This window comes from Mauremys mutica, chromosome 11 (genome assembly GCF_020497125.1).
Source record: "Mauremys mutica isolate MM-2020 ecotype Southern chromosome 11, ASM2049712v1, whole genome shotgun sequence".
NCBI classification, from domain to species: domain Eukaryota; kingdom Metazoa; phylum Chordata; order Testudines; family Geoemydidae; genus Mauremys; species Mauremys mutica.
In genome coordinates, this window is record NC_059082.1 from 55,079,038 (window position 1) to 55,106,364 (window position 27,327).

The window sequence follows — 27,327 nt, forward strand, 5'->3', positions numbered from 1 at the left end:
CCCACACTGTGACATGGCACTGGTGTTCCAGAGTCACCGCCTCTGTATTTTTCTTGTTGATTCTTCCAGTCCGTTTTGGAGTAGAGAAGCCCAAGCCCATGTGTACTTAATCTACCCTCTGCTACTATTGTCCTCCCATTCCTAGGAGTGGCCCTAGCATCTCCCAGGAGAGCTTAGTTCATCTTCTTGACCTCATTTAGTATTGCAATAAGGATATTGTGCAGCCTCACCCTCTCCTTATCTCCCCCTATAGATCATTACTATGAGTCTAACCCTGGTCCACTGGGGCCCAAAGTTGTGGTGGGTGACAGGAGCTGGCAGCCCGGGGCCAGGTCCCCCCATCAGACCCAGCAGTCCGTAGAAAAAGCTGTTTCCAAGCACCCTTGGAAGTGATGGATTACAAAAACTTTGTAGCTTTGTTACAAAAACAGGCCAATTCACCTTGAAAATGTTATCTCCATGTGCTAAACAATTGGTTCCACTTGTATTTAGCTGGGACACTCTGAGTCCCTTTCCCAGCCTAGAAGAAGAGCTCTTGGTAAGCTCAAAAATGTCTCTCTCACCAGCAGAAGTTGGGCCAATAAAAGATATTACCAGACCTCCCCCACCTTGTGTCTCTAAAAACATTGGCAACGTTTTTATTGATAAAAACATATGCGTTAAGAAGTAAAGATTTTGTTTTCTGCCCAAAGCTGCATTAGTTTTGTTTCTTGTTTGGTTTCCTTGACTCACACTCACAGCCAATTGTCTAGAGAAAGCCCCCTGTATTGCAAGTCACCTGTCCAGCTCAAAGAGGGGTCGTTTTGCCATAGCTGCCTCACACCTTTCGCACACTCTTTTAGTTTTGCATCAAATGTGTTTGGAGGGAAATGTATGTTTTCCTGTCCCTAAGTAAAGAAGTCACAATTATTGCTCTTTGGAAAGGTGACACCACCCTCTGGAAGCAGAAAACAACAAAATAAAATAATCCCCGCAGTCCCACAGTATTGGGCATTGTTTGCTGGGCCAAGTGGGCATGTTTTCTCCTGGGCTGTAACCCCAGCTCGACTTATCTTTCCTGTGCCACTGTATTATTTCTCATAGACCTCTGCTCTGAGGTTAGGGAGGCGATTTTCTTATGACAGTGGGAAGAGTTACTAACCCCCAAGTGGCCGCAGCCAGGGCATTTAGGACAGGTGTGTGATGCAGCAGGGACTGTCTGTGTGGGGGATGGGAGAGCCTGGGATGACTTTAGGTGAGGGACAGGACCTAGCCTGTAACGTGAGCCAGGTAGGGCGGGAGGGGGTCAGCATCTTTGCCCGGGAAGCCGGACAAAAGGAAGGAGCCGGCTGGAGGGAGTTAGTTCAGTTTTGGTTTTGGGCTGGGTGGTTGGAATTCAGGGAATCCCAACCTGGGAACTAAGCTTCCTGAACCCCCAGAAGGACTTGATTGAGGGGTCCTGGTTGTGCCTCCAAGCTCTGCTGTAACCTGCATTCCTGTTGTCCAATAAACCTTCTGTTTTACTGGCTGGCTGAGAGTCACTGTGAGTCCCAGGAAGAGGGGTGCAGGGCCGGACTCCCCCATACTCCGTGACAAGGTGTTAGTTAAACCCTTGGCCAGCAGTGCTGGGAGCCATTGAATCAAACTGTAAATCCTGTATAGGATGGAAACCACTTCATTCCGGGGGTGCAGCAGCACCCCTAGTTCCAGCGCCTGTGCCCTTGGCAGGTCTCACTAAGGAGTTTATCAGACCCGGCAGTTTCACAGAATGCAGACCCCAGTGACTTACAGGCAGCGGCAGAGCTGAGTACCACCCCCCCCACACACAACACCTCCCCCCCTTCCCCCAATGAGACGCGGAGACAGAGCTGCGGGGTTGGCATCTTTATTGGGTCAGAGCACAGCAGGGGTGTGGCTAACCCGCCAGAGCCGCCAGAGCCAGCCGCTCACCGGTACTTCTCGGTCAGCACCGCCGTGACGGCGGCCAGGAACTTGTCATAGGCGAGGTGCACCTGCGGGGTGTACTCGCTGCCCAAGTGCACGCCCAGCACCACCTGGAAGCAGTGGGACAGCAGCTGCAAAGCAAAGCGCACTGGGTCAGCGGCAGCCAGCCCTCGGCCCCAGGGAGCCCCGAACCGGCAGCCCCCTGGACAGCCCGCACCCCCCGGGGAGAGGGGAAAGGGGGGGCTGATCCCGCACCCCCCGGAAGGAGGGGGCCCTGATCCCGCACCTCCCGGGAAGAGAAGGGAAAGCGGGACGGGCTGATCCCGCACCCCCCTGGGGAGAGAGAAGGGAAAGCGGGGCGGGCTGATCCCGCACCCCCCGGGAAGAGAAGGGAAAGCGGGGCGGGCTGATCCCGCACCCCCCTGGGGAGAGAAGGGAAAGCGGGGCGGGCTGATCCCGCACCCCCCCTGGGGAGAGAGAAGGGAAAGCGGGCGGGCTGATCCCGCACCCCCCCTGGGGAGAGAGAAGGGAAAGCGGGGCGGGCTGATCCCGCACCCCCCCTGGGGAGAGAGAAGGGAAAGGGGGGCGGGCTGATCCCGCACCCCCCTGGGGAGAGAAGGGAAAGCGGGGCGGGCTGATCCCGCACCCCCCTGGGGAGAGAAGGGAAAGCGGGGCGGGCTGATCCCGCACCCCCCTGGGGAGAGAAGGGAAAGCGGGGCGGGCTGATCCCGCACCCCCCTGGGGAGAGAAGGGAAAGCGGGGCGGGCTGATCCCGCTCCCCCCGGGGAGAGAAGGGAAAGCGGGGCGGGCTGATCCCGCACCCCCCTGGGGAGAGAAGGGAAAGCGGGGCGGGCTGATCCCGCTCCCCCCGGGGAGAGAAGGGAAAGCGGGGCGGGCTGATCCCGCACCCCCCGGGAACTCTCCCCGGCCCTAGCCTGCACTTGCCTTGAAGTTGACTGGGTCCACGCGCAAGTTGTAGGCGTGCAGGTTGCTGAGCTCGGAGAGCGTCTCGCTGAGGTTGTCCACGTGCCGCACGGCGTCCCCCAGGGCGGTCACCACCTTCTTGCCGTGGTGGCGGATCTGCTCCGAGTCATGGTGCAGGTCGAAGTGGGGGAAGTAGGTCTTGGTGTTGGGGTAGACGATGAACATCCTGCGGGGGAGGGAGGTCAGAGACAGTGAATCCCAAAGTCCCGCACCCCGGGGGCCATGGGAGCCGCGCGCCGGCCGGCAGGGACACCCCGCGCCCTCCTGCCCGGGTGCCCCCAGCAGCTCGGTCCAGCAGCGCAGCTGGCTCATCTCCAAGTCGTGCCCGAGCTGGTTTCCTCCCTGCACCCTGCGCCCGGCCCGCCTGCCCCCGGCCCTACCTCTCCAGGGCCTCGGCCCCGAAGTCCTCCTGGTGCCCCAGCACCTTCTCCCAGGCATGCTGGATCAGCTGCTTGTCGTCCTCGGTCAGCATGGCGGCGGCCGGGGGTCTGCGCTGGGCTGGCTGTCCGGGTCTGCTCGCCGCTGCCGCCCCCTTTATAGCTGTGGCAGCCGCCCTCCCCCTGGCTCCGGCTGGGCCGGCCCTGATCTTATCTGGGGCGAGGGGCCTCAGGCGGGGCAGGCGTTACGGGACGGGGCAGCTATCGCCTTCCCAATGGGACCGGCCCGACACACGGAGCATAGCCCGGCCTCCAGTCCTGGGAGGGACCCCGGAGCAGGCGAGCACATCCCGTGCCACTGTGCCTGGCAGGACAGCAAGGCAGCGGGTCTGGGAGCAGGACAGCAAGGCACCAAGCCTGATCTGACACAAAAAACCCGAAGCACCCACCGCCCCCTCCCCAACCGCCAGGCCCCCAGCTCCCTCGGCTAGCGCAAGGCCCCGTTCTGCAGCGCTACCAAGGGAACAACAGGGGGCTGTAAAAATCACTAAACTGTAACGCCAAAGGAAATGTTCCAAGGGGCACCCTCCTGAGCCTTTCCTATGGTGGTCAGCCAACCCTCCCCCCCAGCTTTGACTGGTCTGCATCTGGGGCAGAACACTCCCTTTGCTGCCCTGGAGCCTCTTTGCCCCAGAGGGTAGCACACAAGGATCTCTTAGCACAGCCCACGGGCCCTCTTAAACCAGGAAGGATTCCAAGGCACTAGGGTGAGCTGGCTGTAAATGAGGAGAATTTGGCCCATCTCATGCACCTTTGTTTTTCTTCAGTTCCCTTGGGTAGTTCCATCCTGCTGGGAGATTTACTCTACTTGAATTTCTCAAGCTGCCCTGTATCTGCTTGTTTAGAAATTTCAATCTCTCCTAGATTCCTAGACTGTAAGGCCACTAGGGACCATTTGATCATATAGCCCCGTGCTGTTTTGTTGCATAAGCATCTATGGAAAAAGAAAAAACCCATAGACTTCTAAGGAAAGACTCAATGCAAAAAATGAATGCAACATGTCTACTGCCTCTCTCTACTCCCTTCACCCTTTGGGAGTCAACAGGATGTATGTCAAATTCAGTCTGTGTAGGAAGCAACATTTCAGGATTTTTAATTGTGTTTGCTGGATTGGGGCTACAAAGTTAGGTCTCTCAGTTTACAGGGGTTCTGCCAGGGATGACCAAGAGAGGTGTGCACAAAGATCCAGGGGAAATGGCCTTTTCATAGTAACTAAACTGTTAGTAAATTTACAGCAGATTTTGGACTCACTTTATGAGGAATACAAGTTGAAGGGCACTATCAAGAACATTACCATTTCTGCCCTTTATTTAGCTATTTGCCTATACAATTACAGTAATTAAACATGCAAATTACAAATATACAATTTGTGTGTACAACAGTCTATGTAAGTTATCAGGAATTCTGGTCTCTAAAGTGTATTTGTTATGCTTCAGAGTCAGACCACTGAGATGGCTCAAAACTCTCAAAGCTGTTGTCTCCAACACTGGTTCATATTTTTAATGTTATTTTCACTACTATAAGGGCTATTAATTGTCTTTCAGTGAAAAATTTCATTCTGCAGAATCTGAAGCTGAAGATGTTGTGATGGCCAAAAGTATAAATGGGTTCAAAAAAAGAACTAGATAAGTTCATGGAGGAGAGGTCCATCAATGGCTATTAGGCAAGATGCTCAGGGATGCAGCCCCATGCTTTCACAGTGGAGAGAGGTAAATAGTGGTGTCCCCCAGGGTCTGTACTGGGACCAGTGCTGTTCAACATATTCATAAATGATCTGGAAAAAGGGGTAAACAGTGAGGTGACAAAATCTGAAGATAATACAAAACTACTCAAGATAGTTAAGTCCAAAACAGACTGTGAAGCATTACAAAGGGACCTCACAAAACTGGGTGTCTGGGCAACAAAATGGCAGATGAAATTCAATGTTGATAAATGCAAAATAATGTACATTGGAAAACATAATCCCAGCTATAGATAAAAAATGATGGTGTCTAAATTAGCTATTACCACTCAAGAAAGAGATCTTGGAGTTTGTGGATAGTTCTCTGAAAACTTCCACTCAATGTGCAGCAGCAGTCAAAAAAGCTACCAGAATGTTGGGAATCATTAGGAAAGGGCAAGATAAGAAGACAGAAAATATCAGTGCCTCTATATAAATCCATGGTACGCCCACAGAGTGAATACTGTGTGAAAATGTGGTCATCCCAGCTCAAAAAAGATATATTGGAATTGGAAAAGGTTCAGAAAAGGGCAACAAAAATGCTTAGGGGTATGGAATAGCTTCTGTATGAGGAGAGATTAATAAAACTGTGACTTTTCATCTTAGAAAAGAGATGACTAACAGAGGATATGATAGAGGTCTATAAAATTATGACTGGTGTGGAGAAAGTAAATAAGAAAGTGTTATTTACTCCTCATAACACAAGTACTGGGGTCACCAAATGAAATTAATAGGGAGCAGGTTTAAAACAAAGAAAAGGAAGTACTTCTTAACACAAGGCACAGTCAACCTGTGGAACTCTTTGCCAGAGGATGTTTGTGAAGGCTGAGACTATAACAGGGTTAAAAAAAGAACTAGATAAGTTCAGGGAGGATAGGTCCATCAGTGGCTATAAACCAGGATGGGCAGGGATGGTGTCCCTATACCTGTAGGAGAACACTTCAACCTCCCTGGCCACACAATAGCAGATCTTAAGGTGGCCATCCTGCAGCAAAAAAACTTCAGGACCAGACTTCAAAGAGAAACTGCTGAGCTCCAGTTCATCTGCAAATTTGACACCATCAGCTCAGGATTAAACAAAGACTGTGAATGGCTTGCCAACTACAGAACCAGTTTCTCCTCCCTTGGTTTTCACTCAACTGCTAGAACAGGGCCTCATCCTCCCTGATTGAACTAACCTCGTTATCTCTAGCTTGCTTCTTGCTTGCATATATAAACCTGCCCCTGGAAATTTCCACTACTTGCATCCGAAGAAGTGGGTATTCACCCACGAAAGCTCATGCTGCGAAACGTCTGTTAGTCTATAAGGTGCCACAGGATTCTTTGCTGCTTCCCTATCCTTTGTTTGCCAGAATCTGGGAATGGATGACAGAGGATGGATCACTTGATGATTACCTGTTCTGTTAATTCCCTCTGAAGCACCTGGCATTGGCCACTGTTTGAAGACAGGATACTGGGCTTGATGGACCTTTGGTCTGACCCAGTAGAGCTGTTCTTATGTTCTTATGCTCCGGGCATCCCATAATCTCTGATTACCAGCAGCTGAGAAGAGAAGAGAGGGCAGTATCACTCCATAATTGCTCTGTTCTGTACACTCCCTTTGAAGCTCTGGTTCAGGTTATTGTTGGAGACAATAATGGGCAAGAGTGACTATGGTCTGACCTGGTCTGGCAGCTCTTATGTTCTTATATCATGGGATCCACCAGGTCAGATCAGGAGTTTGTCAAGACCAGTCCAGAGGAACCACAAGCCAAAAAATCAGCCTTCTTGCTTGTAGGGTTTTGTGATGGGTCTTGTGTGTATAAACCCCACGCTGGTAGTGACAGGGCTAAGGGGAGACCAAGAGTCCAATTAGCCTATTCTGACACCTCCAGGCAATAGACGGAATTAAGGATTAGACCCAGCTGGGAAGAAACAGACTGAATGATTGCTATAAAGGAAGGGCCAATAGGGGAGGATTGAGAGAGAAGAGCTGCAGTAGGGATTGTATATCCTGGGTCTGGCCCTGAAGGGAGAAGGTAGAAGGAGTGAAGGTGTTCCAGGAGGCTGTGAAGCCACTGAAAGTGACACCCTTCAGCAGCAGAGTGATGAGAAGCAAAGCTGGACCTCGAGGAAGAGAGGATCACAGAACCTGAGTCTGAGGAATCACCTGCAGAGGGCCATGGTAGGAAGCAGGTCAAGGAGTCAGAAGAGATTTCAACTACTTCCTACAGGGACCCTGAAACCCAGAGGAATGAACGGCCCTTGTTCCCCTGCCAAACCCAGCAAACCTTGAAAGAGTGAGCCATATCTGAGGGATTGTTGATCTTTGCTCCAGGTCTGAGGATCATGGAAGGGAAACCGAGTCAGAGTGCTACAATGCTGCATCCTAATGTGAGGTGTTGCTGAGGCGCTGAGCATGCACTGTTTCAGGCCTGATGCAATTGGGATTTTTTTTGTTGATTTTAATGAGAACTGGATTGGGTCCTAGTGGCTTTTTACTTACATCTACCTCTAGAGGTGATAGTTCTTTGCATATCATGATAAAATATGGTTCTTCATCTCTGGCCTCTTCTATTTCCAGATTACTCTGAAACTGGCACTAGTACAACAGTGAATGTTGTCACTGGACACTCCACTACTCAGGGGAGTCCACACAACTCAACATTTCCTCAGGGTGTCACAATTAAAATCACAACAGTGCCCATATCTTGCTGAAATCCTGCCCTGTGCCCTGCAGCCTTGGAATGTTGTATTGCTTGTCTGTATTGGGGAAGTCAGCATGTTGCCCATGGAGCTGGAAAGGAACATGGGGAAAGGGGCTGGATATGGACATGATGCCTTTCACCTCTATGTCTCGGGTTCTGCTCCAGCCTAGGTCAGGACAGAGTCTGGCTAGGCATCCTGAGAATGGGAATGTAATACAGAACCTTTCACCTTTGAGTCACCACTGACAAAGTCACTAACCTCTGGCAGCTGTTTGGTGACCTGTGTACAATGAATTAGGACTGGACATAATGGGAACTGCTGCTGGCAATCTGAGACTGAATCATGGAGACCGAATGAGAGTGGCCCATCTAGACCAGGGCAGGGTAGGATGCTGCTGCCCATGTGAAGACAGAAGACTTAGTGCTCAAGACTGTCAGTCTGGCAGCTCCCACCAGCACTGACTTAACTTGAAATATAAATGCATAAAACAGAACCAGGCTCTGAAGTCCTACTAGCGAACTTTCCTCTGCTTTCACACAGCATCACAGCTACACTTGTACTACAGTGGCTTTGTCTAGCCAGGCAAATCGGTTGGGGATGGGGTGTCTCAGAGCTACTACCAGCCTGGCTCATCCCAGGGGTCTCTTAGCCCAGGATCTTTCCTCTGGCAATGGTCAGCACCAGCACCAGAATATACAAAGATCCCTGCACTGGCAGTTCTGTATAGCCTGCCCACACAGGAAGTTCTTCCTAGACCCTTTCATTAGAGGTTGCCTTATTTCCTGAATTAAGAGGGTTCTATGCCTTAAAATGTTGGGTTTGGGGGAATCTTATCTAATGTAACTTCTCTTTATCAAGGATGTATCTAATTATTTGTGAATCTGGGTAGGTTCTTGGCCTCAATGAGATCTTGTGATAATGAGTTCGGCTAATTGTGCAAAAAACATTTCCTTGTATTGGTTTTAAATTTGCTGCCCTTCAGTTCAATGTGTGATGAGAAAAGGGTAAATAGAAGTGTTGTATGTGGATCCCAGATAATTAACCCCTTAGCATCTTATAGGGAATGTCAGAACACCTCCCATTATGAACAATGATGTGTGGCTGGAGCCAGTAAAGATTAAAGCACAGAGATCATGATGGCTAATTGGCATATTTATTGACTTTTTGTTAAGGACAAAACCCATGTGTGGGGATTCATGAAGCATGCATGATGAGGCGTGGGAACTCCACTCCAGGCTGCCATGGCCTCATGCTCCAAGGAGACAGTTTATCTATACTTCTCAGTCAGCACCGAAGAAATCTGGGACAGGAACTTGTCCCATGCAGCATGGACTTCTGGGGTGAAGTCGTTGGGAAAGTGGGCAGCAACAGAGCACAGAATGCAATGGGAAAGCAGCTGCAAGAGAAAAGAACAGGAGGAAATCAAATGGAACTGCCTGAAATAACATTCCTCTGGCTGGTGAGACTCTGGCCTTTAAAGAATCAAGCAGGAATCTCCGTGCCAGTTACACAGGGTCACCTCATGTGGATATGAGCTATTGTCTGAGAAATCTGCCTTCTGGACTAGAGAAAAGTCACTGCTCCCTCTTTCCCCCCACAAAAGGGGAATACAAAGTAACTGTGAATTACCCTTGCATTTATAGAAGGCCTTTCATGCAGGAACCTCAGAGCCCTTGGCCAAGAACTGTCAGTATCATAATCCCCATTTTAGAGGGGGAAGATGAGGCACAGATATGTGATGTGACCTGCCCAAGATCACACAGTGAGTATATGGCAGAACCAGGAGCAGAAAACAGCTCTACTCATTCCCAGAATGGTGTGCAAACTCCTGGACCACGGCTGCACTCTCAGGATTGACTGTTCCCAGCAAAGGCAGGAGTCTTAGCAAGCATAAGAGGGAACAGCCTAGGACTTCCACAGCCACTCTGATTAAAGTGAAGCTGCAGCCACACTTCTAAGGCTCAGCATGATAATAGCTTCACCTCTGAGCTGCAAGGCTTAGTCCTTGCTGCACTCTGCACTACATGGGGAAGTATTCAGTGATTAAGCTCCCATCAGCTGAAGTGGCCTGGGCCCACTGACTCAGTGACCAATGGACTCTCTTCACCCTCTGCACTGCATGTAGGAATTCACTCACCTTGAAGTTCACTGGATCAACTCGGAGGATGTAGGCATGCAGCTCGCTAAGTGTGGCCAAGGCACCTGTAATGTTATCAATGTTCTTGACAGCCTCACCAATAGCACCCAGGACCTTGGAGCCATGGCCATGAAGCTGAGCAGAACCTTGGCTGAGATCAAAATGAGGGAAATAGGTCTTGGTCTGGGGGTAGTTTGAAAAAAGCCTGGAAGAGAATATTAGAAATGGCTTGAGCAATGGAAATTGCACTGAGCAGCTGACACTGAGAAAGGGGGGGCCATGACCTTGGATAAACACTCCCTTCTGCTCTTCTAGTCCAAAGCACTAGAACTGATAAAGAATGGATTAGAGAAGATCTGTGATCCTTAGACTTTTAATGTCCTACTGTAACCTGTACTAAACCATGAGCTGAAATGGTGCTGGAATATTCAAATGTTACAGGCCAGCAGTTCCACAGAAGCAATTTGTACCTTATTTCTTTATTTTAGGAAAAGAATGATATCAGACCATATTCATCCCTGGTATAACTGCATAAATCAATGGAGTCACGCCAGAGAGGTTTCTGGCCCACAGTGACCAATCAGATGTAGTGGGAGCCTAGAGGCAAATTTAGATTGACATGCTGAAAAGTATTTTAAAAGCATTTTAAACTTACTTTCTTTTCTTCTTTGAACTAAATAACCTAATACCTCCACACAGCCACCTGCACCTTCTGTAGTATATTTTCTTCAGCAGAACGAAGTTGTATTTCCTAATGATAGTTAGCAAAATCCATAACCTTACAGTGAATAATCTATAGACAGAGATATTTCATTGTCCAGAATCTTTGCTTTACCTACTATAAGTGGGGCTATACATCCAGAAAGGACCATCAAAAGATTTAAAATTAACTGGCTAAATAACACAAACCTGGGACTATTCTTGTCTGAAGAAACCAAGCCTAGTTCAATCAGCTTCCAGGTTCTTTCCCTCCCCTTTGTGTCAGCTTGTTTAGTTGATTAGTTTTAGATGGATTTCTACTGGAAGGCGTGTAGGGTGGGTCATCCCCAAACTTCAGCCGGTTTCATTTGAAATGGGATGTTTGGGGAAAAACATCCTCTTCACTTAACATAAACTTCACATAAAATACAATTTCCCAGTTCTGCCAATAAAAGGCTATGTAGTTGTATTTACAGCAGACCCTCTGTGGACCTAAGAGTCTATGTGGTTTGAAGTGATATACGCTTCTAGGAGATGGTTACTACTTCTCCTACTAATCTGTTACACATCAAATGGAATGTTGAGATATGTTTCAAGCAATCTGCTTGAATGCCTTGTATATTATCCATTCTCAAGCATTGCTCAGTATTTGCTAATATAAATTGCATCATTCACATAATAAACCCCACAACCACGCCTTTTCTTTTCATGTTCAGCTCATAACAATGATAACCTTTGCATTTGGCAAGATATTATCTGGGTATTAATGACAATGTGGAGTCACTCTCCTGAACTCTCAGCTGGCATTCATGGAAAGCCTTATACAAGTGAATAGAAAGTTACATTCTCTCTTTAGAAACTATCCAGTAGGATTTGACAGCAGGAATATTATTCTCTGATAAATTCTAGAGTTTTAAAGTAATTTCTATAGAGCTCTACCACATTCTACTAGACTTTCCATGAAGGTTATTCTCCAAGAAAAGCTGAGGTCCTCAATCATCAATGTTTGAATGATACACTTTAAAGTCTGCCCACTTAAGGGTGCCCAGTAGCCAACCATCATTGTATCTGATTTCCTCAGGCCTCTGAATTACAGGCCCAGATTCACCCCAGGCAAAAGCAAGCACCGCTCAATTATTGTCAGTGTTGCTAGGCCCATTTACAGTAGCGGTGAATTTGGGCCACTGACTCTAATGAGAGTCTCAGGGCCTGATTCTGATCTCATTCACACAAGTTTTACACTAGAGTAAGTTCACCAGTCTGAGATCAGAGACAGGCCCACAGTATCTAAGCAAAGATGCTGCATTGCTTACCTCTCCAGCGACTCGGTCCCAAGGGCATCAATTTGGGCAGCTATCTTTCCCCAAATGGCAACCACTGCAGCTTTCTCAGCTTGAGTCAGAGTCATTGTTGCTGGAGCTTGTGAGATCAGCCTTCTTACAATGGAAACTCGGACAGGTCTGTGATGATTGCCTTCACAGCCTAAGTTATAAAGGGGAAGGGGAGAGCAAAACGTGGCAACTGTCCATTGTCATTGGTCACTTCTGGGACCCACCCAATGACGTGGGGCTATCTTATCTCCCTATGAAACAATGCCTGGCCCTGCTCTGGATTGTACACTGGGAGGTTTTATCAATTTCTCACATCTTAAGCAGCAATGGGATGGCCTGGAGAAATGAACTGGCCACAGGGGCACAGATGAGCAATCATACAGTACGGAGGAATTGTAATGACAAAGTGGAAAATGTCAGACCAAAGACCATGGAGGGAATCATCATGTTTTACAAACATGCTAAAAGGCTTAGAGAGAGGTGACAGATCACGGCTTTCCATATAATACATGAGACAGATCAGGATGTGCTAAATGCAGACTGTGGGTAAAATTCTGGCCACGCTGAAGTCAGTGGGAGTTTACCCTGTGTTGCTCCTGCAAAGAATTATTTACTAATTACACAAGGACATTACTACGTAGCACTAGTTAAAAAAAATTACATCACTTCAGATCTAAAAACTCTCATGAAAGTAGCAGTAGTAATGATACTTTGTACAAACACACACACACACCTTGCTGAATTAAGTAGGGTTCCACAGAAACGTGTGTTTGTATGTGAAAATTATTATTATATACTACCTCTATATCTACAGAATGCTTCTGAGCCCCAGATTTCAAAGTGTCTGAACCATGCTGCCTTCTTGCAGTAAAATAGCAGGCACCCAGAAATCAGTTTCTGAAACCTATAATTAATTGGCGTATAGTAGTGTTTTGCAAACTTGGGACACCGCTTGTGTAGGGAAAGCCCCTGGTGGGCCGGGTCAGTTTGTTTACCTGCTGTGTCCACAGGTCTGGCTGATCGCGGTTCCCACTGGCCGCGGTTCACTGCTCCAGGCCCATGGGAGCTGCTGGAAGCATCACGGGCCAAGGGATGTACTGGCCGCCGCTTCCAGCAGCTCTCATTGGCCTGGAGCAGTGAACCGCGGTCAGTGGGAGCTGTGATCGGCTGGACCAGTGGACGCAGCAGGTAAACAAACCAGCCCGGCCTGCCAGGGGCTTTCCCTAAACAAGCGGCGTCCCAAGTTTGGGAAACACTGGCATATAAGTATCTCTCTGGAGCTCATTGCTGGAGTATTTGATTCTTCAGGTCTTTCATTCCTTGACATATAATTATTACTATTATTTATCCCTTATATTGTGCTATATAGTATATATATATATATAGCACAGAAGGCCCCAGTCGGGACTGGGAGTCCATTGTGTTGCATGCTGTACCAACACACAGGAGGACCTGGTTCCTCCTGGGAAGAGCTCACAGTCTAAATACACAGAAACAAGCAAGGTGTGGGGGTGAATGAGCAAGGGGATGGCTGGCATATGTCTAGGGTCACTAGGCAGCCAAGAGGGGCTGGAGGAAATGCCAGGCCCTGTGGTTAGACACAGCTTCAAAGAAATGCTCCTCCGGAGAAGAGTGCTGACATGATTGCAAGAAGGAACCTTTGCCCCAGTGCCTGTGACACAGATTACAACGGACCCATATGCCACCAAGGTGAATTTATAAAAGCAATGCACACAGCTCCCCTCACCCCGCCATACTGACAGCAGGCCACAGACAAGAAACTGCCACAATCAGCCAAAATGAATGCCCTTGCACCTTGCCACAACTGCAGAGTGATGACTCATATACACAAGGCAGCCTCTGACAACTGCCCTTTCCCCTAGAGGGGATTGGTGATCTGTGAAGATCTATAATTTGTGGAGGGTCAGGAGAGATGCTGTACAATCCACTCCACCTTGTCGGGACATCATGTTTCATTGGGAAACTATCTGAACCACAAGGTCTTTGGGGAATAGATTTAAACCCAATGGCTGCTGCTTTCTGGAGAAGTTAATTCTGTCTTACAGTGGACACCTTCCAGGGCACTAGTAGTGCTTGGGCCATTTGTGTGTCTCAGAGCTTGTCCAGATTAGGGAAATCTCCACTAATCATAGAACAATAGGGTTAGAAGGGAGTGATTACACCTGTGGAAGCCTCTAATGGAGACACACTGCACCAGTGCAAAGTGGGGCTTGCCTGCACTACAGGCTTTTGCAGTGTGAGGCTGCACCAATACAACCCCAGTGTGGATGCTCTGCACTGCTGTGAAACCAGAATCAAGCGCCCCAGTGTAACGTGTCTACACTGGGGGTTTGTACCATTGCAGAGTTCCTCAATCTAGACAAGCCCTCAGCAGGCTCCATTTGCTCCTCTAGCCAGAGCATTCAATCTTCCTTTAGCTGTGGTAGATGCAGAACTGGAAGTGCTTCCCACTAACTGCTCCAGGCTGCTAGCCTCCACGACAGCTAACTGCACAGGGATGCCATGCATCATTATGCAGGGCCCCCTGCAACTGGTGAGGCAGCAGACTCTGTGCCTATGCTGTGGCAAGCATTGCTACTCAGGCCTGTGTAGGAGCATAGGAGTCACTGCTGCTCCCAGACAGGAGCATACGATTAGCAGGTGTCTTCAGTTAATGGGGAGAGAGGCTGCCCTGCAGAAGGAGGTTTCCCTGTGTGAGTGCTGGAGCCCTAGCAACAGTGACTAGTGCAGTGAAGGCTGGTGGCTCAAGTGTTTCCATTCTGATCAGGCTGACTCTCCAAACCCTTCACTGTTGGAATGGGCATTTCCTGGGCCTGTTCTCTGCCTGTGGGTTTTTGTTGTAAGTCTGAGCCCATTATGGTCACCATATTTGGCATTGGGAAGGAATTTTCCCCCGGGTCAGATTGGGGAAGACCCTAGGGGGTTTTCACCTTCCTCAGCAGTGCAGAGGATGGGTCACTTGCAGGTTTAAACTAGTGTAAATGTTGAATTCTCTGCAACTTGAAGTCTTTAAGCCATGATTTGAGGAGTTCAGTAACTCAGCCACAGGGTTATGGGTCTATTATGGCCTGCAATGTGCAGGAGATCAGGCTAGATGATCATGATGGTCCCTTCTGACCTCAAAATCTATTAGTCTGTAATAATAAAACCTTGCAATATTTTCTTGAACCTTCTTGGTAGGGTAGTGGCTGGAGTGGGAATTTGGTTGGGAAATAGGCCTCATTGAGGAGAAGTGCCTTTGAGTTTTCTGAGGAGAACTGGTTTTGACTGGGCAAAGGTACGAAACTCTGAAAATTGCTCTTTGTGCTTGTGCGGTAGGCTTTGAATGAGGCTTGGCATCATCTGGATGGCTAAGTGAGCAATATCGTCAAAAATGACCTGGACCCTGTCACATACAATGTGCCCCAAGGGGGCTCTTGTGGACCCTTGGCACATTCAGTGCACACTATGTGAAGGAGATGAGTGATTCCTAGCAGTTCATGCCAAATAAAACCTTATGTGTTAGAGGGCACAACCAGCCCGTCACCATGGAGGAGGCCTTATGTAGCAGCATATTGGGGAGGGGAGAGGAGGGGAGTGAAGCATGGATGAGTGGGGGAGGTGGTAGAGTTGGGGCCAGATGATTGCTGATGCATCCTCACATCTTCCCCTGTGGACTGAAGTAGAGAGGGTAGAGAGGATCTGGCCCAGCTACTCAGGCTGGGCACTAGGCTCAGGACTCTGGAAGTGCTGAGCTGCACTGAATGAGTGAATTCCCTTGCAATTTCATTTATTACAGGCCTCCTTTCTATGCTTTGTCTTTATTCCTTTCAAAATATTATATACAATGTTAAAATTACAGTGCACTCCAAAGCTAGGTCCCCTTAACTCTGCCCACTTGTGCATATAGCATATGACACAGCCCTTAATTACATAATCACATCCTCCAGTATCCAGGAGCCCTCTGCCTCATAAAGCGGGTGAGGAAGGCTGCACACAGTGCAGTTACTAAGAAAACTGGCATTAAAAACCATTTATTTTCTCCATGGAAATTAAATTCTAATTTTAAAATGTTTTTAATTATTACATTATTTGTAAATGGACACAGTGTTCATGTATTTGTATCCATGAGTCCCCACTCCACTCGTTGCATGCTACAATCTGCACAGAGGGCCAAATTCTTTTCTCAGTCATAGGATTAATTCCATTTACTTCACTGCAGATGTCACTGGGAACAGAATTGGCCGAGAATGATGCAGGGCTTCTCAGGGTCCCTCCCTCATTCACTGTTCACTGTCCAACCTGAGCATTAAAGAGGCAGGGGCCCTGCAGAAATCATTGTCTGGTCACATAACTAAGGACTGTACCATAATGTGCAGGCACTGAGGTCAGGTCTCCAGCACAACTGTAACTCTGAGTATTGTGTCCATTTACAAGGAAATTTGTATGAAGCAGAATTTAATTAAAACAAAACACAGCAAACTGTGACTGTTCCAATTAACTTCTGAACACTAGAACTGCAATGAGGCAAGACCTCCAGTCAGCAGAAAAGCAAGGACAATGCTTCATTTGTTCACCTCTCAGATTACATGTGTGTGTATAAATTTAGGGATTTCCCTTTGTAGGGACCAAGAACTCAATTTTGCCAAAGATCCTGTGGAACTAAAAAGTGCAGCTGAGCTGTAGCGATAATGCACAACACTTAGTGTGCTAGATCTTCAAAGCACAGTATACATATATTTTATCCCCACGAGATTCCAACTTAATGACATATAAAGATTTCTATACATGGAAACTTCAAGTAGTCAAATTAGATATCTTTAAACACTAAGAGTAGTTTGTGTGTGTGCATGCATGTGGGTATTGACAGAAAGAATACCTTGTTATGTGTTATATTTTACATATATGTGAACATATTCTTTGTATGTTCAAGTTTTTATAATTCCTGTACTCATTAATCTTGTACTTGTAAATTACTTGTGTAATCTTGTTAAGATTAGTAATGGTTGTATAATATGTAGGCAACAACACAACAGTCACAATGTGATATATTTGTGATGCAAGTGCATTGTATGGCACCAAATATGTCGTTATAAACAAACAGGATTTTTTTAAGCAAGTCAGTATAGTGAAACATACTCAGAATGAATCCTTTTTAGAATCATAGAATATCAGGGTTGGAAGGGACCTCAGGAGGTCACCTAGTCCAACCCCCTGCTCAAAAGAGGACCAATCCCCAGGCAGATTTTTACCCCCATTCCCTAAATGGCCCCCTTAAGGATTGAACTCACAAGGCTAGGTTTAGCAGGCCAATGCTCAAACCACTGAGCTATCTCTGCTCCACCCCAGGGAAGTAGAGTTAGCTTTAGGCTTTGGCTACACTTGCACTAAGTGTAGTCAAAGCGCCAGCGCTGGGAGAGAGCTCTCCCAGCGCTGTCCGTACTCCACCTCCCTGTGGGGAATAATGTACAGTGCTGGGAGCCGCGCTCCCAGCGCTGGGGCTTTGACCACACTGGCACTTTGCAGCGCTGCAATTTGCAGCGCGGGAGAGGGTGTGTTTTCACACCCTGCTGCAGCGCTGCAAATTTGCAAGTGTAGCCAAGATTGTTCTGGGCATTGCAAGGTGTAAATGGCAATTGGTTCCAGCAGGCCTCTGTCAGTCAAGCACTTCTGTGTTAAGAAAACTAACTAACTAACTAACAGGATTCCCCTTGCTCTTTACAACTAACTACTCCATAACCTGGGTTGACTGGAAGGAGGTAGCACCAACTTGCAGCTAATACTCTAGTTTAACTCCAGGTGAAAGATTCTGAAAGCATTTTTTCCATCCAGCCACAGTTGCTGGAGGACCTGAGAAATAAATTGAACAAAACCCACATAAAGAAATCCTGGACCTGGATGTCAATTTTTAGGAAGTATAGCATTGATTTGGGGGTCTCTTGTGCCTTTATGTCAGTGGTTCACAACCTTTCCAGATTACTGTACCCCTTTCAGGAGTCTGATTTGTCTTGCATACCCCGAGATGTCATCTCACTTAAAAACTACTTGCGTACAAAATCATATATAAAAATACAAAAAAGTGTCACAGCACACTATTACTGAATAATTGCTGACTCATTTTCTAATAAAAATATTGTACTTACATTTCAGTGTATAGTATATAAAGCAATATAAACAAGTCATTGTCTGTATGAAATTTTAGTTTGTACCGACTTTGCTAGTGCTTTTTATGTAGCCTGTTGTAAAACGAGGTAAACATCTAGATGAGTTGATGTACCCCCAGAAGACCTCTGAGTACACCCAGGGGTATGCATGTACCCCTGGTTGAGAACCACTGCACTATGTCACTCAACAGGCAGGCTGACCGATAGATAGAAGTGGATTGTCTCACTTTTGCAGACAAAAGCAAGCAATGAGGCTTGGGGATCCACTTCAAAGTGAAGGTTTATCTTCCAAATGCTTTTCACCGTAATCTCAGTGACCAATTAATACCAAAACAGAACTGGATTTCCAATGCACTGCAGGAGGATCAGGGATAGTAATTCCTCCAGGACCTCATCTGTGGCACTGTCAGTTGATTCCAATTCATTTCAACTCCAAATAATTTTGGGACCATTATGTTTTGAAAACCAAATCTTGAAAGTGGAAACCAAAGTGTGATGATTTTATGGTTTAGCTTCATGCTCATCCTCAAATTGCTGTGTTATGGCAGGCTCTCACCCCAGAGTTCCCTGCCTCAGCTTCCCCTTATGGACTATCAAGAAGTTCAATGAGGTTTCTATATAGTGAACAGTACCTCTTCAAAGGCCAAACATGGTACGCAAATAGGCCTTCACTCCTGTATCATAACTGAGTGATGGGAAAGAAAATTAGTCTGCATGCGCCCACCTGATTCCTTCCATCCAGGCTCTTCAGCAATAAGGCCCCCTCAACCCAGAATCCTCTTCTGGAGTCAGGTCTCCTGCCATCCACTGGGAAAAGGTTCTTTCTCTGGATTCAGGCCTGCTACAGAGATCAAACCATTACAGCTCTTCCCCTAGAGGAGTACATAGCTCCCCAACAACCTAGATCCCTTGCTACTAGCTGATAAGATCCTTTCACTGGAACTAGGACTTTGTCCCTCCTACTCCTTTCAAGACCTGCTCGCCCCAGCAGCACCTCTCCTGGGTCCCCTTTCCTGGTAAACTCTCTCTAACCAACTCCCCTACAAATTTCCTCTCCTCAGGAGCTTCTCTGATCTGAAAGCCCCTAACTAAGCCTTCATAAGCCTTTATTAGGCCCAGATGTTCCTTAACTAATTAACTGCCCCCCAGGCACTAGGCAGTCAACTACTCATGTGGAACTGAGTTGGCACATTCTCCTTAGAGGAGCCTGTCTCAGGTAGATTGGGTGCCTGAGCCTCTGATGGATCAGCTACCCTGAGACAGGCTTATTAGACATTTTGCTGTAATTTAACTACAACCTCTCCCAAATGTAAATGACAAGCATCTCTGTAATTTCTTATCTTTTAAAATTAATATTTTGCTTCAAAGACGACAAACTGGGAAATTGTAGCACAGTTAACACAGTTCAGGGCACAAAGAATGCTCTTTGGAGATAATACACCTGCTCTTTAATCACTCTCAAACAAATATCTCACTTGGGCAACATCTACTCCTGCTAAAATCTTTATCATCCACCTCACAGAGAATGGCAAGGCAGATAAAGCGCTCAGCAGTGTGTCCATCCACCCCCTGGCCACCCATTTCTTTTTGTATGCAACCTCTGAGAGGGGATCCTGCAGAGCTAAATCCATATTAAGTATGTATTACTTTGTTGCTCAAAGCCTGCTTAGTCTTTATTAAAGTAGCTGTACATAGCAAACTGATACAGAGGAGTTTTTATGCGAGGTATCCAGATGAAAATACAGGTCCTTTTCAGTTGTAATCCCTGATAATGGACATTGTCCTGACCCCAATTAAAATTCCTGAATATCAACTGGAAGTTGTTTGGCAAACAGAGAACTGAAAATAAAGATTAATGGTAAGGGGAGTAGTATCAAGTGACCTACAACAGGCAATAATGTTTTCATTAATGATCTAGAGAAAGGTATAAATTCAACAGGGATTGCATTAGGTAAGAAAAGCTAAATCAGAGGGTCAGACCCACAGTGCACAGAAACCCAGAGAGATCGTAACAGTGGAGTTTGGGCAATAAGATCAGTTCAAATGAATGCTATATCCAAGGAAAGGAAGTATCAGCAGATATGTGTCACATTTTGATAAAGGAAATTCTCCCCCATGGATTTCAGTCTGGAGTATATGAAATGAGTCCCATTGTGAGGGTCACAGGCCTTGTGCTAGGGCAGGGTATCTGGAGGCATTCTCTCCCATGGGTGGCTATGTTATCTGTTGGCAAAAGGCAATGACACAGGATTTGGGGAAAGGAGCTGAGACATGGAGAAAGAACGGGTGATGCTTCTGCTAGACATTAGTCAGGGAAGTACTGAAATCCTGGCCACATGGGTTTGTGTACTCCGGAAAATCACAGTTATAACATATTCATTAGTACAAAGTGAAACACCTAATGTACACCAGGGCTGGTGTGTTTAAGTTTGTATTTGCTGGCTGTGGTTAACCCCCCAGCTCAGTGTAGAGTCTACAAGGTCTTCTCCTCCAGCCTGGCGTTGCTGCACTGCTGGGTGATGGCGGGAGATGCTGCAGGGCCGGGGCCGGTGAGTGGAACTGTGCTGGGGAATCAAACGGGTGTGAGCGCCACGAGGGGCGCGAGCACCTGGGAGGTGAGCGGCTGCAGGGTCCCGCAGGCTGGGCTGGGCGCTGCAGTGGCGGGCAGGTCCCAGGCTCCGAGCGGCAGGATACGCACAGGCTGCTGTGCACGGGTCTGCGCTGGGCCTGCCTGCGGCGGAGCTCCCCGTCCGGTTCTCGCGCGGGCCCGGGCAGAGCCGCGGGGGAGGGGATCTCATGCCTCACACGAGCGGGCCCAGCCTCGGGGAAAGCGTCGCTCGTTTCTCGCCACACCCACGGCCCGCGGCAGCCCGCGACCTATAGACCGGAGCAGCTCGAACCGCGGCCACTCAGCGCATGCGCGGAACCGGAAGTCCGCCAGTCATTGCTTCTTTAGGGCCCTTCTATGCTACTGAACTGGGGCGTCTCTATGGCCCGCGGCTGCCGCGCGCCCGGGGAGCTGTGAGGGAGGGGGGAGTGGCGGCTGCCTCGCGGGGAGCCGGCGCGGGGGGATGGGCGAGAGTACCAGCCCCATCAGCGTGATCCTGGTGAGCTCGGGCAGCCGCGGCAACAAGCTGCTCTTCCGCTTCCCCTTCCAGCGGGGCCCGGAGCACCCGGCCGCCCAGGCCGGTAAGTGACGGCGCGGGGCCACGTGCCGGGCGGCCGGGCGCACGAGGCTGGAGCGGGCCACTAGGCCTCTGGGCTCGTCCTCTGGGCCCTGTCGCGCGCAGAGCGGCCCGAGCCCGCCCCTCGCGCTGTGTGGGCCGGTCCCCCGGGGGCCGGCCTGGCAGCGTAGCCAGCAGCCGGACCCCTCCCAGGCACACAGGGGCTCGTTTCCAATCCCGGTTAGGGGGGCTCGGCCCTCTGGCCCTGGGGAGTAGCCCGGCAGCGCTGAGGGGCAGGGAGCCGAGCTGGAGGGGTGAGGGGGCCAGTGGCCGGGCAATGTTGGGGTTCCTGAGGTGAAGGGAAGGAAGGTGGGAGAGCAGCGGAATAAGGACAATGGCCTCCATAATTGCAGACAGAGTCTGAGAACCAGTGGGTAAGATCCCGAAGGAAGACAATCTTAGAGGAAAATCTCAGTTCAGGAGAGGTGGGGGCAGTGTTTTCCCCAGGAATTGAAATTAGGAGGGGTCTTGGACTATTTGGATGAAGCTGATGAGGGTTGAGACCGGGAAGGCAAAGGTGGGCTGTATGGCACCACAGTAAAACTGAAAAATGTTTCATTACCATTTTATTAGATTTAACTCGTGTTTTAAAATCATCACAAAAATTTAAGTTGGCTACTCAAGCCTACTATGAAGCACTACATCTACATCCGTCTTGGTTTCTTGTTGTAATTTTGCACTCATTGGAGTCTTCTTGTGTGTCTGTTACTTCCAGTCCTTCATGATATGCTCATGATCAGGCAGAAGGCGACTCTTTCAGAACACAAAATTCTATTCATTGAGGGAAAAGAACACTCAACTGTAGCTGTTGTGACTGGGAGTAGCAAGAGATTAATTCCTACTACTTTCATCCCAGGAAACGTAGCACAAAGATTGGGTCGAACCACTAGTGATGATAGAAAAGTTGAAGTTAGAGAGAAGCGTTTATTTAAATACATTCAAAGCAAGAGAAAGACAAAGGAAAGTGTAGGTTTGCTGCTTAGCGAAAAAGGAGAGCTAACATGACATCAAGAAGGTTGAGGTGTTTAATGCCTATACTGCTACAGTCTTCACTAAAAAGGCTAATGGAGACCAGATACCAAACACAGAAAAGACTATCATTCTGGGGTGTATTAACAGGAATGTTGTATGTATGTAGGTAATTGTCCTGCACTGCTCAAGACAGGGGAGACCACAGCTGGAGTAATGTCCAGTTCTGGGTGCTACACTTTAGGAAAGATGTGGACAAATTGGAGAAAATCCAGAAGGGAGCAACAAAAATGATAAATGGTTTAGAAAACCTGACCTGTGAGGGAAAGTTAACAAACTGGGCATATTTAATCTTGAGAAAAGAAGACCAAGAGAAGACCTGATAAGAGTCTTCAAATATAAGGACTCTTATAAAGAGGATGGTAGGACAAGAAATAATGGGCTTTATCTGCAGCAAGGAAGATTTAGGTTAGATATTAGGAAACACTTAGAACTAGTTAAATTCTGGGGTATTCTTTTAAAGGACATTGTGGAATTCCCATCCTTGGAGGTTTTAAAAAGCAGGTCGAACAAGTGCCTGTCAGGGATTATCTAGGTTTACTTGGTGCTGCCACTGTGCAGAGTGCTGAACTTGATGATTTCTCGAGGTCCTTCCAGACCTCCATTTCTATGATTCTATACATTGAACGTTTTAAAGCTGCAGCTAGAAGGGCTAGAAACCAACGTCATTATTATTTGTATTGCAGTAGTGCCTAGGAATCCCAGTTCTGGAGCAGCCCCTGTTGTGCTAGGCACCAAACAGACAACAAAAAAGACAGTAGTTCCCCTATAAAAATGGGGATAATGATACTGACCTCCTTTTTAAAGTCCTTTGGGATTTATCTACTGATGAAAAGAATTATATAAGAGCTAGGTATTATTTAGTATTTAAATGAAAGATGAGGTTCTTGCCTAATCACATGCCTCCAGGAACTGGGACTTGAAGAAAAATACCAAATATTGTGAGACTCATGATAAAATTGTAAGAGTTGACAACACCAGGATTCCAAAAGGTTGATGGGAGAAAGACCCAGCAAAATGTCCATTTGCAAAAGTTAAACACTCTTTTTTTTGTTTTCTCACTTGAATAAATTATCTTTATCCAAAGGGTTCCCAGAAGCCAGTGCAATAAGCATCTGATCTATTCACACAATTGAATGTAGCTTGGAGAAGCACGTATGATGAGTTATATGTTCTAGTACACTTAGTTCAATTTCCATTCCCTCCTTTCCCAGTTACTCATCATTCTAAAGCAAATTCCTTTTTGAGCTGACATTTTGAGAGCCTGGTCTTAATGTTTGGTCTAAATGTAAAGCATTTAAAGGCATAGTAATTTCACCTCTACCCTGATCTGATGCACAGTGTCATTGTGGCTGAAGACAAAAGTTCTCTATGACCTACCCTCAGTCTGTTACCGTAGAATGCTGCTGGTTCATGTTCAAGATCTGTCTGAGGTGGAAGAAGCCTTCTGATTGCTTTATTCTTTCCGCCAAAGGGTAATGATGGACAGTTGCTTCCTTTTATAGATTCACCGATTCTAGTGTCAGAAGGATTTGTGATAATTTAGTCTGACCTCATGTATAACACAGGCCAGAGATCTTCCCCAAAATAATTCCTAGAGCAGATCTTCTAGAAAATCATCCAACCTTGATTTAATAATTGTCAGGGATGGAGAATCCACTATGGCCCTGGGTAAGTTATTCCAATGGTAATTACCCCCACCATCAGAAATGTACCTTATTCCAGTCTGAGTATGTCTAGCTTAAACTTCTAGTCATTGGATCGTGTTATACTTTTCTCTACTAGATTTAAGAGCTTATTATTAAATATTTGGTCCTCATGCAGGTACTTATAGACTGTAATCAAGGCATGCCTTCACCTTCTCTTTGTTAAACTCAAGGAGCTCAGTCTGTTTAGTTTATCACCATAAGACATCTTTTCTAATCCTTTAATCATTCTTGTGGCTCTTCTCTGAACCCTCTCCAATTTATCTACATCCTTCTTGAACTGTGGACACAAGAACTGGATGCAGAATTCCAGCAGCAGTTGCACTAGTGCCAAATACAGAGGTAAAATGACCACTCTACTCCTACTCAAGATTTCTTTGTTTTTGCATCCCAGGATTGCTTTAGGCCTTTCAGCACAGAGTTGCACTGGGAGCTCGTGTTTGGCTGATTATCCACTACAATGCCCAAATCTTTTTCAGAGTCAGTGTTTCTCAGGGTAGAGTCCCCCATCCTGTAAGTATGGCCTATAGTCTTTGCTCCTAGATATATACGTTTACATTTAGCTGCATTAAAACTCATAATTTGCTTGCACCTAGCTTAACAAGCGATCCAGATTGCTCTGTATTTGTGATCTGTCCTCTTAATTATTTACCACTCCCCATTTTTTGTATCATCTGCGAACTTCATCAGTAATAATTTTACGTTTTCTTCCAGGTCGTTTAATAAAAATGATAAATAGTATAGGATCAAGACTTGATCCCTGCAGGTTCCCACTAGAAACACACCCTTCTTCTCAAGAGCACTCACTTATCGTGTTCCTTTATGAGAGGTCAGCCTTGCCCTTAATTAACATCTGTTAGATCTTCCAGGGATGATTTTTCAACTCTCTAGGCTCAAATGCCATCAGTACACATAATGCCCAGCTCTGTGTCCTCTTTTTCACCCCAGCTGGACTGTTGTTTTGAAATTTCCTGGATGTAAAATGGCTGGCTTTAACTACCCCTAGGCAAGATCATGTGATAGATTTGGAAAATCTCGACAAAATCTATTCTGTGTAGGCTGAAAATGTGTGAGAGAGTCTCCAGTGGCTTCATATGTTCTGAGAATGCTTTGTTTTCCTGAAGGCTATTATACCTTGGTCTAATTTCAGTTGTTGGGTTTAGTATGTGGGTGCTGGGTGGTGGTGGTGGTAGTGGCCTGTGATATACAGGAGGTCAGACAGCAAAGCACCTAACAAGTAGCAGATACTAACTAAAGGCTTATTTGCTATCTAAAGGTCACATATTTTACCCTTGATCTTTGTGCTAACCTTCCAATGTCATCAAACGGCATTTAACACCCCGTTGTAGGTGTTAAAATGTGATTTGCCAAGAGAGAAGATATTTAAACCCTCCTTTGCATTATTTACCAAGATCAGCTGAAAGTTGTTTCAAAACTGTTTTTGTTTTTTTCCATTCTTGTTGATGGCATTAGATCTTTAGATTTCTTTCTCTGTGTAGGAGGACCCTCTGAAGAGGCTAGTCAGCTTGCTGGTTTGTGACATCAGAAACAAAGATAATGACACCTGAGCAATAGTAAGGGAAGGGAGTTAATCAAACTTTTAAAAGTTGTTTGTTTGCTCAATACCTATTTAATTCATATTTCTGCCAGATACTTGGGAAATAAGTTCTCTTTGTGAAAGTTTCAGCACCCCTTCATCTTCAGATGAAGGCTGAGGACGCTTCTGGTCCTGTTTCTTAGACTGTCTTGGAGCAAAAAACAGAGAAGTCAAGGCTGGATGTGTCTAATATAAAAAAGGAGGGAGAAAGGGCTTTTATTGTTTTTTTAAAGAGAACACTTTTGGGCCTTCCTAGTACATCCTTTAGAAAAAGGCACAAACACATTTCTTTTTGAAGCGAGGTCCCTGTTAAGCGATTTGAAATTATCTTCTTTTCCATTTGCTTCAGGTAAGCCAAGGAGCCGATATGCTGTGAATAGCACTAATGACAACACAGAAGACCAAGATGGAGACTCCAGGTAAGGAAATTTCCCCTCAACCAAACGTTTTAAAATAGAGGAGGAGAATGGCCCATTCTCCTTTCTTGCACACTAGTTGAGTAGGCAAATCCTCTTGTACTGTATGAAAGGAGATCTGCGAAGAAAAACTCAGAACCGAGTTAATCTCAGACAGATGTGCTGGATGCACCTACTAACCAGGCACTTCTCATGGGAGTCAGAATGCTGCTGAAGGTGCTGGTTTTGGGGCAAGATGTAAATCAGACATTCTAACCCCTTCTGGTCACTAAAGAGCCCATGCCACTCTTTGAAAATAGGAGTGTTAATCCAGTGGCCTTGGTCAGATTTCAGTTCTACTTACCTGCATCTCTAGATGGGAGTTACAGTTGGATGTAGTGTTCTTCACTTGCTGCCTTAACTCTCATGTAGAGTTGTGCACAAATAAACTGGTGTGTTTCCCCAGAGGTAGCTGCAGTTCTTTGTTTATGAAGTGATGTCTCATAAGGATACTGAAATTTAAACAATGTTTTTGGGATCCTTGGATGAAAAGTACTCTGGAAGTGCCGAGTGTCCTTGCGTATTATTCAGTTTAAATTGATCTTTTAAACATTCTTCTTCATGACGAGTCTCCTGCTTTGTTCTGGTTTGTGCATACCACAAAATTTATCACTCTGGGCTGTCACAGATGTTGGCAAAGTCAGCAGGTGTCCTGAGCTCATCCTTAGCTAAGTTGGTGTTCCCTGTGGCATGTTTTTTAAATCTTATGAAATAGTAAAAGGACGGGTTCTGTCACCCTTACTCCTGCTGAGGAGAGTGTTATTTGAAATTAGTTAGACTAATTACAGTGAAAGATCCTACTTAACGTGAGAGAAGTTGGCAGAATTGGACTGCAAAAGGGGAAATTTATGTCCCGATACTGCAAAGATTTAAGCACATGCTTACTTTTACTACCACGAGTAGTCCCATTGAAATCAGTGTAACAGCTCATGGTAGTGAAGTTAAGCAAGTACATAAGTCTTGGTGGCATCAGTGCTTTAGTTTTCTACAGATGAGAAAAACACAACTTGCTTGGAACTTACAGTAAATCTGTGTGTTGTCTTTTTTGGTATCTTTAAAAAGCGACTGAGTCCTGTGGCACCTTATAGACTAACAGACGTATTGGAGCATAAGCTTTCGTGGGAGCATGTATTGTAGCACGAAAGCTTATGCTCCGATACGTCTGTTAGTCTATAAGGTGTCACAGGACTCTGTCGCTTTTTACAGATCCAGACTTGCACGGCTACCCCACTG

The 27,327-nt window shown here is 46.7% G+C and overlaps 3 protein-coding genes across 8 annotated transcripts in view; 1 reads left to right on the forward strand and 2 right to left on the reverse strand.

The window, feature by feature from the left end:
• Positions 1–1,848: 1,848 nt before the first annotated feature.
• Positions 1,849–3,447, reverse strand: LOC123344483 (hemoglobin subunit alpha-D). The gene is made up of 3 exons (XM_044980760.1): positions 3,288–3,447; positions 2,869–3,073; positions 1,849–2,054 (listed from the first exon to the last, which is right to left on the reverse strand). Exons 1-3 carry the CDS (start codon positions 3,377–3,379, stop codon positions 1,926–1,928), a joined length of 426 nt encoding a protein of 141 aa, XP_044836695.1. The 5' UTR covers positions 3,380–3,447; the 3' UTR covers positions 1,849–1,925.
• A 5,442-nt stretch (positions 3,448–8,889) lies between these two features.
• LOC123344413 (hemoglobin subunit pi) lies at positions 8,890–19,183 on the reverse strand. Of its 3 annotated transcripts, none has more exons than XM_044980595.1 (4): positions 18,808–19,182; positions 11,902–12,070; positions 9,890–10,094; positions 8,890–9,148 (listed from the first exon to the last, which is right to left on the reverse strand). In XM_044980595.1, exons 2-4 carry the CDS (start codon positions 11,994–11,996, stop codon positions 9,020–9,022), a joined length of 429 nt encoding a protein of 142 aa, XP_044836530.1. In that variant the 5' UTR covers positions 11,997–12,070; positions 18,808–19,182; the 3' UTR covers positions 8,890–9,019. The 3 variants fall into 3 exon arrangements, with proteins under 3 accessions (XP_044836530.1, XP_044836531.1, XP_044836532.1); XM_044980596.1 differs by lacking the exons at positions 11,902–12,070; positions 18,808–19,182 and adding exons at positions 10,174–10,219; positions 10,729–10,941; XM_044980597.1 differs by lacking the exon at positions 11,902–12,070 and having other exon boundaries at positions 18,808–19,183.
• Positions 19,184–21,091: 1,908 nt separating this feature from the next.
• Positions 21,092–27,327, forward strand: part of NPRL3 (NPR3 like, GATOR1 complex subunit) — a 115,432-nt gene continuing 109,196 nt past the window's right edge. Inside the window, exons 1-2 of one of the 4 annotated variants that reach the window (XM_044978988.1) lie at positions 21,092–21,272; positions 25,989–26,058. In XM_044978988.1, coding sequence (XP_044834923.1) covers positions 21,155–21,272; positions 25,989–26,058 — 188 coding nt within the window. In that variant the 5' untranslated portion in view covers positions 21,092–21,154. The remainder of the gene's footprint in view (positions 21,273–25,988; positions 26,059–27,327) is intronic. The other 3 variants (XM_044978984.1, XM_044978986.1, XM_044978987.1) reach the window with 3 other exon arrangements.